The following is a 13169-nucleotide window of genomic DNA, read 5'->3' on the forward strand; positions in this document are numbered from 1 at the left end:
TTTAATGACGACGATTTTATTAAAGGGGCAAGCTACCTTTTTTGTGTAAACAAAATAGTATAAATATTATACGACAATTGCAATTATATTTAAACAAATATTTCAAATATTTTATTGAAACATTTCAATTAACGTCTGAAAATTTATTTAACACCTAAACATAGACGTGGAGGATAAAATCGTTTAAATTTTGAGGGTCAATCACGGTGTGACAAGTAGAACATTACGTGTCGTGCGTGCTTACGTATGCGGAAACGACTGTCAGAGAACTAGAGAATCAGTAAACGGTCTCTGAAGGCAGGAGCAAGTGTCGCTCCTGGTGTGTAATAGCTTTTTTTTACCCATTAGAGCACAGTGGGCCGGTGGTGGATGATAGAGGGGGCCAGAAGAGCGAGCAAAGTAAAATGGACGACGCCAAGAAAGAGGGGAGTATGGCAGACGGGATCCGGGGACCGGGTGAGCTGCAAATGGCCCCCTCTGTGAACCACAATCAGCATGATAACGGCACTGGCGACGAGCTGGTGAGCTCTGTGACGCTTTACAGGCGAAGGCCCCGGCTGCTACACGGCACCGTCCTCCCGTTTCTGGTAGTCCTTTACCCGAGCTGGCTGTATGTGTGGTTAGGAGTATACGGCGCCTCAGACTATCCGGAGGCAGGCCTCCTGGCGCTTGCCGCAATCGGGATCGCGCACGTCCTCACAGCGCTCTCTGGTTATTGGTCCGTGCATGCGCATTGTTGGCTCACTTGTTCCAAGGTAAACACAAGTTTTACCACTAATAATAATACGATGTTGTTTTGAACCCACTATTCCCAGACATAATTTGCATACAGGTCAACAGATGTTTAGTTAATCGCTTTGTCAGTTATCACAGCCAGGTGTTGGGCTTGAGGTCTGGGTAATAGGTTGCAGACATGACCTCTGTAGGCACAGTATTACAAAAAACACCAATGTTCAAAACTCCACAATCTACGATTACCAGTGGCATCTTGAAATAAATGTTCTGTATTAAGTTTGTACGTTACACCCACCTGTGTGAGTTTTTAGAGAATGCACATACAGGAAAAACTGTTATATAAAGAATATTTGGTAGTTTTTAGATGTGGAAAATTTGCTTCAATGTATAGTTACAATTCATATTATGATAGGTGGAAATGAAACCCACTTCTCTGAGTTGTATTAACAGTGTAATATCGTTTTTGCAGGTGTAGAGGTTACAGAATTTTTAACACCATGGTTTATAGTAGTCCATGAACCTGAATATAAGCCCATGTCTCATTTGTCTCAGGAACCAGATCCAAACAAAGCTACTCTGGCAAAGGTCATACCTACCCCCAACAACGGCTCTGCTGAGCTTGTGGCATTACAGAGGGACCAGGTGAGTTTACACATGCAACATTAGTATGTTCCAGGTTTGCATAATGTGAAACACGTATCAGAGCTCAGGCTCATTGTCTTAGAGTGAAGTTACTGCAAGAAATAATGTAATCTGTCATTAATAATAATACATACATACAGCAATACAATAATAATACATTAATAAAATACAAAATTCTAATTAAAAATGTTCTTTCTCTTGTCAGGATGAAAATGGGGAGCCAATTCTATCTTTTGAGTTTCAAAAGATCCGTTACATTTTTGACTATAAAGAGAAGAAGCACTTTTTTCCGATAGCATTCCCTGTCAGCCACCCAATAGGATACTTTCAGTCTTGGCGTGGCTACCAAGAGGAGGTCGAACTCCGAGCTGCAGAGAAGCGCTATGGCACCAATCGTGCTGAAATGGTAGTGCCAGATTTCCTTGAGCTTTTCAGAGAGAGAGCCACAGCTCCATTTTTTGTTTTTCAGGTATGCTTAGAATTTCTTTATGTTTATTGTAAAATTGTTGAAATGGAGTCTGTATCTGTGTAAAGCTATTAAGCATCTACCATCTATCAGGTGTTTTGTGTAGGGCTGTGGTGTCTGGACGAGTATTGGTACTACAGCGTTTTTACTTTGTTCATGCTGGTGGCTTTTGAAGCCTCCCTCGTCCAGCAGCAAATGAGGAATATGTCTGAAATCCGCCGGATGGGAAACAAGCCCTACATGATACAGGTACAGTAGACTTGATTAAATTGAGAATGTTGTATTTGTTCTTGTTGTATTATTCTTGTTGTATTATTTGGTGTTGAAGGCATAAATACAAATATTGTATTGTCAAAGATCTCTTTCAAATGTACCAATATTCTGTTTTGTTCCAGGTATATCGCAACAGAAAATGGAGACCTATTTCAAGTGACGAGCTTGTACCTGGTGACATTGTCTCAATAGGTGAGTGCCATGTCAACATTTGTATTATTGATACAAAGGTCAGATTTATTTAGGATGTTACATACAGTATTAATTCTCCTTCACAGGACGTTCACCTCAGGACAACTTGGTCCCATGTGATGTGCTGCTACTCAGGGGTCGTTGCATTGTAGATGAGGCTATGCTGACTGGAGAGTCTGTGCCCCAGATGAAGGTTAGTGTGAGACTGTTCTATCATGATACCACTTTACATAAGTATGGGTTTAAACATGATTATAAACATGCTGGATTATTGTGGCATATTATATAACTACTGACAATATTTCGGTTCACAGGAACCAATAGAGGACCTGGACCCAGAACAAGTTCTAGACCTTCAGTCAGACTCTAGACTCCATGTCATTTCTGGGGGAACAAAGGTGGTCCAACATAGCCCCCCTTTAAAGGCCAGTGCTGGACTCAAACGTAAGTGCTAATTCATTTTTTCTATTTATCTGACCTCAGATTTATTCATCTCTAATTAATCATACTTATCTAAACAAGGTGTGAACTCATTAATTTTGCCTAATTTTGTCATTCCCTGCAGCTGTTGACAATGGCTGTGTGGCCTATGTGTTAAGAACAGGATTTTATACCTCTCAGGTAAGGAATGGCTTATGAAACAAAACCGGAAGCAGAGCTGTGGCTCTGTCTGTAACAGTGTAGGACATGCTGCATGGGTTGTCAAAATGTGCTGATTCTGTCTACAACCTTGCACTCAGGGTAAACTGTTAAGGACCATCCTCTTTGGTGTGAAGAGAGTGACAGCAAACAACCTGGAGACATTCATCTTCATCCTCTTCCTCCTTGTGTTTGCCATTGCTGCAGCTGTTTATGTGTGGGTAGAAGGTGAGATCCACAGAATTAGTTCAATGTAATTCCCATTTTACACATACATTATCAAATGCAGAAATAATTAAATGAATGCTTTTTTATATTTTTACTCTCTAAGGGACCAAGGATGTCAGCAGAAATCGCTATAAGCTTTTTCTGGAGTGCACACTTATCCTCACTTCAGTTGTTCCACCAGAACTTCCCATAGAGTTGTCTCTGGCAGTTAACACTTCTCTCATAGCCCTGGCTAAACTTTGTAAGTCTGTGTGTCATGCTCTCCTACCTGTTCGAGAGACCTTGTAAATGCTTGTAACAGTAGGGGGAATATTTCAATACTTTTGTCCTTCTCCTACATAGATGTATTCTGTACTGAGCCTTTCAGGATACCATTTGCAGGAAAAGTGGAAATCTGCTGTTTTGATAAAACAGGAACACTGACTAGTGATAGTCTGGTGGTACGAGGAGTAGCAGGCCTGAGGTAAATTCTGCCTACTGTTCTAATTGATCTGCTGTTAACAAATAAACAAAAACATAAAAAAAGCATAGTCAAACATTTGAACACTGATGATTGTGTTGATGACAGGGAAGGAAAGGAAGTAATGCCAGTATCTGAGATTCCAGTCGAGACGCATCGAGTAGTGGCCACCTGTCACTCACTGGTCACTCTGGATGATGGACAGCTGGTTGGAGATCCACTGGAGAAGGCCATGCTGACTGCTGCTGACTGGAGCCTTACTAAAGGTAATAAGCATATTATATCTGCTATATGCACATCCCAGAAACAGTAGTGTGTTACGCTATGTTTATTTTGGGCTACAGATTAATCTCTTTTACATTTTTACGCATTGACTTGTAATACAGCATATTACAGTTACGATTGATGATGTAGTTTGAGTAGTGGATGTAACTGTGTTCTTTGAATACATAAAATTTGAGATTAACATACTTTTTTTGGCACCTTTTACTTATTGTGTGTCTCATTGTTCTTACCAGATGAAAAGGTGTTCCCACGTGGTATAAAAACCCAGGGACTTAAGATACACCAGCGATTTCACTTTGCCAGCGCACTGAAGAGAATGTCAGTCCTAGCCTCTTATGAAAAAATGGGCTCTACTGAACTTTGCTATATCTCAACTGTGAAAGGAGCTCCAGAGACACTCAGAGGAATGGTAAATACAGACACCATACTTAATTTCCATCATTCTGCTATAGTCTATCCCAATCAAGCAAAATTACTGGTGTTCTGTTGTTCCTGTAATTGTAGTTTGCAGAATGTCCAGCGAGTTATGACCAAGTCCACAGGGAAATGTCTCGAGAAGGGGCTAGGGTTCTGGCCTTGGGTTACAAAGAAATTGGACACCTCAGTCACCAGCAGGTTCCTGTTCTTCTCATACCTATCAAAGACTGACTGATCTGTCAAGTTTTTCATGCAATAATATATAAAGTTGGAAACTGAGGTGGATGTTTATTTTTTTGTTTACATAGGTCCGTGAGATGAGTCGCGATACTCTGGAGTGTGACTTGCGTTTTGCTGGGTTCATGGTTGTATCCTGCCCACTCAAGAACGACAGCAAGGCTGTCATCAGGGAGATCCAGGAAGCATCTCATCATGTAAATAAATTGACACAAGTGTGCACAAGTACCCAAACTGAATAGTTTTAAGATGAATAATACATCTCCCTCTGCTTTCAGGTGGTGATGATCACTGGCGATAACCCTCTAACAGCGTGTCATGTAGCAAGAGAGCTCTACTTCATCCAGAAAGAACACACACTTATATTGCAGCCAAGCGCACGACAGGGTAAGACGAGTGATTATCTCACAGAATTTGTTAAATGAGCTAGTTGAAAACATAAAAAAACATTCTCTAGGTAAAGAGCTGTAGTTATTAGTTTGGTTTTAGTGGTTTGATCTAATGTTGTATTTATTTCACAGGTGAATGGCATTGGGAATCCATAGATGGAAGCGTGTGTGTACCGGTACCTCCTCCCTCTGTATCCTCATTTGTGCGTCAGTTTGATTTATGTGTAACAGGGGAGGGGCTCGCCAGACTAAGCTGTGACCCACGATTACTCCACACCCTCTTGCCTCACATACAAGTGTTTGCCCGTGTCAGTCCGAAACAGAAGGTGAGTCCTAAATCAAATCAACAGCTGTATGTCCCCTAAAGGTTACGGTATGAGTTTTGTTGGAGGAAGGCCATGCTCTTAAACAATGTTAAAAAGCAACTTGCCTTTTTTGTCAAAATGCAAAGGAGAGTTTGTTCATGAGTGATTGATCACAGACTTGGATAAATGGTTTTGTCAGTATAATGTAACAGAATGCAGTCATAATAACCTTTGTATGGACCAGGGGATACCACTTATTTTGGCCAACAGTTTTATCTTGCTGTAAGATTCATTTTGGGGAATCTAGAAAACTTTATTGTGACAGATCAATAGTACTGTAGGGTACACTGTACATCTAACGGTAGTTTTTTTGGTTTTGTAAGTGATAAGCTATAAAATTTACTTATTGTCTTTCAGGAATTTGTCATCACAAGTCTAAAAGGGCTAGGTTACATCACCTTAATGTGTGGTGATGGCACAAATGATGTTGGAGCTCTGAAGCATGCCCACATAGGTAAGACTGATCCATCTTACCCTTACAGATTTCATCTGTATGACTGAAACATTATGTAAGCATTATAACATTGTTTTCTTTTTAGGTGTTGCTCTGCTAGCTAATGCCCCTGAGCGCATGCCTGAAAAAAAGAAAAGGGGGAGAGAGAAGGAGGCATCCACAGCAGATTCCAGACCATTACCACCTGTTGGTGCAGCAGGTAAATTGAGCTCCAGGGCAGCCAGGCACAGGGTGATGGCCCAGAGAGAAGAGCAGCTTGCAGCACAGAAGGTAAGTTTCTTATACCAATTAAAAACCATGTAGCATGGTACTATAACCGCCACCTGTTTGTTTACCTAAAACAATCCACAATGCAGTTGCATTGCAATTGATTGTCAGGGTTCATTTTAAACAGGAGAGGATAAGTCAAGTTTTACGTGAACTTGAAGAGGATCAGGTACAAGTAGTGAAGCTGGGTGATGCTTCCATTGCAGCCCCTTTCACCTCCAAACTGTCCTCCATACAGTGCAGTGAGTATTGCATTTCTTGACACATTTTATTAAAGATCTAAACATAAATGTGCTTCTACTTCTAAAGCATGTTGCTTTGTCTTTGCCCTCAGTTTGCCATGTAATAAAGCAAGGCCGATGTACACTAGTGACAACTCTTCAAATGTTCAAGATTCTTGCTCTCAATGCCCTAGTACTGGCGTACAGTCAGTCTGTACTCTACCTCGAGGGAGTCAAGTTCAGTGATTTCCAGGCAACTCTTCAAGGCCTTTTATTGGCTGGATGCTTCCTGTTCATCTCGAGATCAAAGGTGATGAATTGCAATGAACAAATGCCCTGCCCCTATGTTGGAAAATAGTTTTGGCATGTTAAAATAGTTTCTTGCATTCTTTCATAACCAAATTGGAAGTCTCACATTCTCTTCTTTACACAGCCACTAAAAACTCTGTCTCGGGAGCGGCCTTTACCAAACATCTTCAATCTTTACACAGTCTTGACTGTGCTGCTTCAGTTTGCTGTTCACTTCTGTAGCCTAGTTTATCTTTACAGAGAGGCGCAAAGCAGAAGTCCACCAAGGTAAGACAGAGAACGTAATATTCGCATGAACAACATGACATTGACACATTACACTAACATTTGAGTTTTCTTTTCTCTCTTGCAGAGAGGAGCAATTTGTAGATCTATATAAAGAGTTTGAGCCCAGTCTTATTAACAGCACCGTGTACATAATGTCTATGGCCATGCAGATGGCTACCTTTGCCATTAATTACAAGGTATTTATACTTAATGCAGTTATAATTAGCCACATTCTTTAGAGTAGACTTGAAGCGTTTTTTTTGTCTTTGATAGGGTCACCCCTTCATGGAGTCTCTCAGTGAGAATCGACCACTACTGTGGAGTATCGCTTTGTCAGGTCTAGCGATTGTGGCACTCCTTACAGGTTCCTCACCAGAATTCAATGAGCAGTTTGCTCTTGTAGATATTCCAACTGAGGTGAGAAAACAGTAACATGAAATGTTATATGCTTTGTGTATTATTGATGCACTTCATTAGATAAATAACTTCTGTTTACTTTTTTGCAGTTCAAACTGATCATTGCCCAAGTACTAGTTGTGGACTTTGCCACCGCTCTGCTGGTGGACCGTGTCCTGCAGTTCCTGCTGGGCAAAGGAACTCTCAGGCTGCCTTCTTGAACTCAGTGCCAACAGCAACTGCTGCCGTAACCTACCAAACTGTAAAAGGAGAAAGACTTTGGAGCTGGACTTGAGAAATTAAGCTGTTGTGAAAACCACAAGGCAGCTCAGATAGTCATGGCATACAGTACTGTACACTCCTCTAGTCCTCCTCTACCCCTCATAACCAACTGTGTCTCTGTGTTTTCATCAGCTGTTTTTTAATTCTGTTCTCTTTGTAACCCTCTTGTTTTTTCTACATTCTGTCTCTCTTCAACTGTCCTGCCCCGCTGCTACAAAAGGCCATGGAGACAGCAGTATTGAGTGAAGTGGGAAACTGTGCCACTGACAGTGAAACATACAGTAACAGACATACAAAGGGTGCATTCTTTAAGAGAATGCTAAAGTGTTTTGTTTTTTGTTTGATTCCTCTACTTGTTTTTGTAAAAAGTGAAAAGACATCTCTAACAAACTTATAAAGACTTACAGATACAAATTATACTTGTCAAGAGTTTTGTCTGCTATAAGTACCTGTTGCTACAGTACATACTGAAAAGCTGTCCAGTTGATTATTAGATTATTAGAATTCTCTCTATTCTCTGACACGAGTGAGTAAAGAATGACTAAAAGCTTATTTTTACAAGGATAATATAATAAGAAAACATAGCAATAGCAGCGAAAGAGATTAAATGGTTAGGTGTTGGTTCAGTACAAATCCATTAATGCAACATGACTGAAAGGTTTGTGGGAGAAAGACAGCACTTAGTGCAACTATTTTGGATCACGGTACATCTGCCAGAGGCTGTGAAAAGCTTGACTAACATAATCACCATGGCCAAGATTGCGCCTTTGAACAAGCACATCAATGTTGCCCTGAGCTAATTCAATGGAATATTTTGTAAATTAGAATATTTTATTATTGGAGCATTAAATTACTAAATTTGTTATTTTTTTCTAATTCTACAAATATGACAATTTGTCTAATATGTATTTACTTTAGGTTTACTGTGCAGATTTATACTTGGACACTTTCGCTTATGATGCAATCGTACTACATTTCCCATGATGCTTAGTTCCGTAACTAGGCTTGTTGGGCGCGCTGGGAAGAATTTCAAAGAAAAATGGCGGAAAAGGATTTGGTAGACGGCGAAGACAGGTTTGTTTTTATTCACTTTACTGTTGTGTAGCTGTTTTTACAGTTTGCGGTTTTTTGGTATGTGAAAACGTGCGACAAAGCATATTAAGAGCTATATTTTGTTATTATTTCGGACTAAGTTTTGCAAATGGTTGTGGTCTGCAGTGTGCTTAGACTTCCTAACATTACAGTTAACGCCAGATATGTCAACGAAACCAACACTAGAGCATTACAAAACTACCAAATGTCATTTCAATAAACTAAACTAAAAATATACTAATAATGATTTTCTTGTAGTTCCAGAAGTGTTGCCGTTGTTGACAATGAGGTAAGATATTATTACTGGTACTTTTAACTAGTTAATTTTGTGAGCTTTTGCTAGTCCATTAGCATAATCATAAATTTCAATGACAAAGGTTAATTTTGCTTTGTGTTTTTATTTGTGTATGCCAAGATGACTTCGCAGACATTGAAAAGATGCGCGTCTTCGAGCCCTAGCACACACCCCAAACACAAATCTCCCCGTACCAGCTGCACATCACCCACCATACAGGCGACACATGCGGGGGATGAACATTCAAAGACACACGAACAAGAAATGCAGACAAAAAAGAGTGAAGAACCTTCGCGTTCTTCTGGCAGCCCCACTAAACGCAGGAAATCCGGGCGGAGAGCAACCATATCCACACGTTCTTTGCCTGCTCTTCCCAACCCTTATCGTAAGTTGTCTATTTTGCTTGTATTTAGTACAATGTAATTAGATTTGTTTTTAATTTGTATTTTCTCTTTTAGTTTTGTGTAGGAGCATCAGGACGTCCCTTACTCAGGATGAGAGACTGGAAAAATTGATGGAGGCCTCAATGATGGTAAGTATTACATTGCAGCTATTTAGGTAAAGGATGATACAATTTTGATATTTTACTTTTTACACTGGTGAACTGATAACGATTTTTCCCTTGACTGATAATATAGGGTTTGTTCATAAAGGCAATGTTTAATTAAAAGTGTAATGTGTGTATGTCCACATCAAATATTTTAATCAGGAGTAGCAAACTACTGCAGAGGTTTTTCTAATTCTAAGTTAATGCTTTAACTATAATGACCAAACTGTAAGGTTAGGGATATTAATGCAATTTTATTTAATCATAATGAAAGGTAATAATCCACTGGTCTCCACTTGTCTCTAGCTGGCAATAGAAAGGACTCAAAATTCACTTCAGTCTGTGCCGAACTTCTCACTGGAGTCTTTTCAAAAACAAGGTTAGTATTTGCACGGCTTCATTTACGACATATCTCATCTGGTTATCGTGACAATATGTAGTTTGTTATTGCTTATGCTCTGTCTCTTTTGTTTTGTAGTTAAGGACATGCAGAAAGACTGGGGTCGCCTGGCTAAAAGCATACACAGTGAATCAAAAGAACAACAACTTACTGTTGATACAGCTAGGTATAGTCTTTATTTTATACTTACTATGAATAATCTTGACTTTTGGGTTTATTTGTTTTTATAATGCAGATTGATTTTCTTCTACTGATGTTGTGTTTGTTATTTGCTTTATTTCTAGTAATCCTTCAGTGCAAAGACCCATGGAAAATGTTCAGAAAGCCATCAACAGGTATTTTCTTCATTTGTTCATACAAACATGTACATACTTACCATGTTTTTTGTTAAATGTACAATGTTGGGTTTTAGACTCCAGGCTGAAAATGAGTCTTGGGAGGCATTGTTGAGCAAACAACGGAAAAAAGAGGAGGAATTGCAAAGGTGAACATGTCACTGTCACTGAGAAATACTATGCAATACTAGTACTGTGCTTGTGTTTTATTTATTCATTCCATATCCATTTCAGGAAAGTGGAGCAGGGCCAGGAGACAGGTGTGCCATTAGACTCATCATCTATGGCCCGGTCTTCACAATACACTCTCATAAAAAGCAAACCTGATTACCTCACTCTCCTAAGTAGGCAACAGACTGTGCTTCAAACTGTGATTGTAAGTTAATTGCGAATGATATGACACTACTAAAAATTATAAATTCTGTATATTATTTAAAGTAAGGAGTAAACTATACCGAAACATTTTGGAGGACAAACTACATTAACCTTTGCTTGTGTTGGCAAACAACTGATGTCATTAAATTAACTTATCTGCTATATAATGTTATCTAACAATTTATTTCTTTTTAATATATGTAGATGGAAACTCAGAGCAAGATGGTTAAAGTGCTGATGTCCATCAAGAAGCAGTCACAGTTAGTTGTGAAAGAGATCAGTGCACGACTGGGTAATGAGTTTATTTGACTTTGAAATATTTTTGTACTTACCTGGCAATTTAAAACTTGATGTGGTTTCTCCTACTAGTGGCAGAAGCTGGATTCCAGGAACTCATGAATTCCAAGAACTTCCTGGCAGCACCGTTATCCTCTGCAGCCACATAGTCACTGTAACAGGAGGCAAGCACTAGCAGTTAATCATCTTTTATGTATAATTTTTACTGTTGTGGGATGGAACATATGATTTTTAGCTATGTCTTCTTAATCTACTTTCATGTACGTCTGTTTCAAATAAAACTATTCCATTCATCAAGCGTTACTAATACTATGCAATACATAGGATTGGCCAGCAGGTGGCGGTGGTTGGCTTTTAAAAAAATGACAGGCTTGGTAGGGCTAGAGTAAATTTTTGTGTTAAGCTTAATTAGATGCCTTCTCACCTGTAAAACTGTAGACTGCCAGCTGTTTGACATTTGTTTGGGATCAACAAATGTGACTCGTCCCAAAAAACATATTCCCAATACTCTTAAGAAATTCAAGAATGATATTTTATCATTTATACATTAAACTATAAAACTGTATTGGAATCCACACTCACTTTAAATTATTGCAGTTGTTCTGTCATTAGTGTTACATTTTAGGCTGTTATAACTATTACTACTTTACTTACTATTAACTCTTATGATTATACTCAAATGTTTGTGCAACAAAAACAGAATTTAAGCATAGTTATATCAGTTTTATTAAGTGTCATAAACCCATAAATAATCACTGTTTCATTTAGATGAGCAGTTTCTTTCCTTGATGGTTTGTAGTATTTGTTTATGTACAGTCCTTTTTACATGCTCATCCTTGGTCATATTTAGTCTGTGTGGTGCCGCATCTATTTCACTTCATCAGTGTCCCCTGACCATTCAGGAGGAGGCCCCTCCCCCACAGTGACTCACCCCCATCTCTTGCGTTGGCTGGGTCACTGATGCAGAACGAAGCTTTGACATTGTACCAGTCAGTCAAAGCTTTGTTCGTTATCACTTCTCTCTCCTGGACCCATTCACTCATTAATGTTCAAATTCCCTCCCCTTATTGCCAACAGTAAATGAGAGTGAATGGCTTTTGTGCTTTGCAATTATGATCTCCAACATGAAGTATTGTGTATTTTACTTGCAACTGTATTCAATGGGCTGACTAGGGAGCTCAGGAACAAGCAAAGAGAAGACAAGTGGGGTTGTGACCGTGAGAGTTGTGAGAAAGGAAGGATGGTGCACAGCGGGAGAGATCGATTCTTATTTAGATGAAAATGAGGCTTGATGCTTGTGGGGTGAGAGGAGGGCAGCTTTAGCATCTAAATGAATAGAGGTTTCACAGAAATGATCCTTAAATGAATCACCAACAATAAAACGTATAAAGAAGTTTACAAAGCCAATGACTGTCTCTTTACTTTTGAGGAAGTTGTCTTTTGACAGTGAACAGCTTTGTGATTGAGAAAACCCTGCAGCTATTTGTATAATTGTGATGTTGTTTAAAACAACCCAAAATCCTGCAATAAATAGCATATATCATTAGGAGATTTGGATACAGTACATATTTGGATAAAGGTGTCTTGGGTGTGCCCAGCTTTCCTAGGGCTGTAAGATTTTTAGGGAAGACATTTATTGTTTTTAAGGTTGTTGTGACTTGTAGCAACTTTTTCAGAGATGGAACCCCACTGTTTAATATAACCACTAAAATATCTGAAATGTAGCACATGGTATACAAGATCCACATGCAAAGAACAATTACTGTTTAGGTTCAGTGTATTCTCTATTCTTGTTGTCTCTAACTTTAGATTGATTAGCTACAGATTGTAGTAGATGGATGTGTGGAGAGTCAGCATAAACCACTGCCAGTTTGGTCCCACTCCCTCATGCACACCCATCATCTCTTCTCGGTACAGTGAGGCAGCTGCAGCACTCCTCTACATCCATTCAGTCACCCATTCGTCTTGGAAAGCTGTCTCTCTGATCTGAGTGATAAACTACACCAAAATTGCCTGGTTTGCAAAAAAACAAGGACACTTGTTTTCAATCTTTGGTGTCAACATTTTCCTACTGAAAACTGATAGGATGTTTCATTCATGGAGGTTTAGGATACTATTATTCTTAGGTCGGACTTTCTTGAGATTGAATTTTTTACTCTTAGAATTGAAACACTTTGTGAACGTACAAATAGATATCACAGTGTTGCCTTTTAGTTTAACACCACGTCAGGTTTAATACGTTTTTTTAAACACTTACTTGTTCATAGACATGTGGTATTTGTGATGCATGCATCTCTCAAAAGT

At 39.2% G+C, this 13169-nt stretch overlaps 2 protein-coding genes across 2 annotated transcripts; both read left to right on the plus strand.

Annotated features, from left to right (window-relative positions):
- The first annotated feature begins 235 nt into the window (after positions 1 to 235).
- On the plus strand, positions 236 to 7943 carry atp13a1 (ATPase 13A1). The gene is made up of 25 exons (XM_029159903.3): positions 236 to 755; positions 1288 to 1377; positions 1583 to 1846; positions 1937 to 2092; positions 2239 to 2308; positions 2395 to 2501; positions 2623 to 2752; positions 2874 to 2929; positions 3049 to 3175; positions 3279 to 3416; positions 3518 to 3638; positions 3744 to 3901; positions 4154 to 4329; positions 4425 to 4535; positions 4646 to 4771; positions 4853 to 4961; positions 5096 to 5289; positions 5686 to 5782; positions 5868 to 6052; positions 6177 to 6291; positions 6384 to 6580; positions 6704 to 6846; positions 6932 to 7043; positions 7120 to 7263; positions 7353 to 7943. Exons 1-25 carry the CDS (start codon positions 405 to 407, stop codon positions 7461 to 7463), a joined length of 3588 nt encoding a protein of 1195 aa, XP_029015736.1. The 5' UTR covers positions 236 to 404; the 3' UTR covers positions 7464 to 7943.
- A 136-nt stretch (positions 7944 to 8079) lies between these two features.
- LOC114860989 (uncharacterized) lies at positions 8080 to 11742 on the plus strand. Its single transcript, XM_029159931.3, has 11 exons — positions 8080 to 8598; positions 8875 to 8905; positions 9032 to 9296; positions 9370 to 9443; positions 9765 to 9837; positions 9937 to 10024; positions 10143 to 10193; positions 10271 to 10342; positions 10428 to 10569; positions 10773 to 10860; positions 10938 to 11742. The coding sequence occupies exons 1-11, from the start codon at positions 8564 to 8566 to the stop codon at positions 11012 to 11014; spliced, it is 996 nt and encodes a 331-aa protein (XP_029015764.1). The 5' UTR covers positions 8080 to 8563; the 3' UTR covers positions 11015 to 11742.
- The last annotated feature ends 1427 nt before the right edge of the window (positions 11743 to 13169 follow it).

This window comes from Betta splendens, chromosome 8 (assembly GCF_900634795.4).
Source record: "Betta splendens chromosome 8, fBetSpl5.4, whole genome shotgun sequence".
NCBI lineage: Eukaryota > Metazoa > Chordata > Actinopteri > Anabantiformes > Osphronemidae > Betta > Betta splendens.

What these genes read in the sequence shown, in the direction of transcription:
- atp13a1 (XM_029159903.3), top strand. Translation starts at nt 405, where the DNA reads ATGGACGACGCCAAGAAAGAGGGGAGTATGGCAGACGGGATCCGGGGA. An exon ending in TGGCATTACAGAGGGACCAG is followed by an intron (nt 1,378 to 1,582) that starts GTGAGTTTACAC and finishes TTCTCTTGTCAG; the next exon opens with GATGAAAATGGGGAGCCAAT. An exon ending in ACAAGCCCTACATGATACAG is followed by an intron (nt 2,093 to 2,238) that starts GTACAGTAGACT and finishes GTTTTGTTCCAG; the next exon opens with GTATATCGCAACAGAAAATG.
- LOC114860989 (XM_029159931.3), top strand. Translation starts at nt 8,564, where the DNA reads ATGGCGGAAAAGGATTTGGTAGACGGCGAAGACAG. An exon ending in TGCTCTTCCCAACCCTTATC is followed by an intron (nt 9,297 to 9,369) that starts GTAAGTTGTCTA and finishes TTTCTCTTTTAG; the next exon opens with TTTTGTGTAGGAGCATCAGG. An exon ending in AGAGATCAGTGCACGACTGG is followed by an intron (nt 10,861 to 10,937) that starts GTAATGAGTTTA and finishes TTCTCCTACTAG; the next exon opens with TGGCAGAAGCTGGATTCCAG.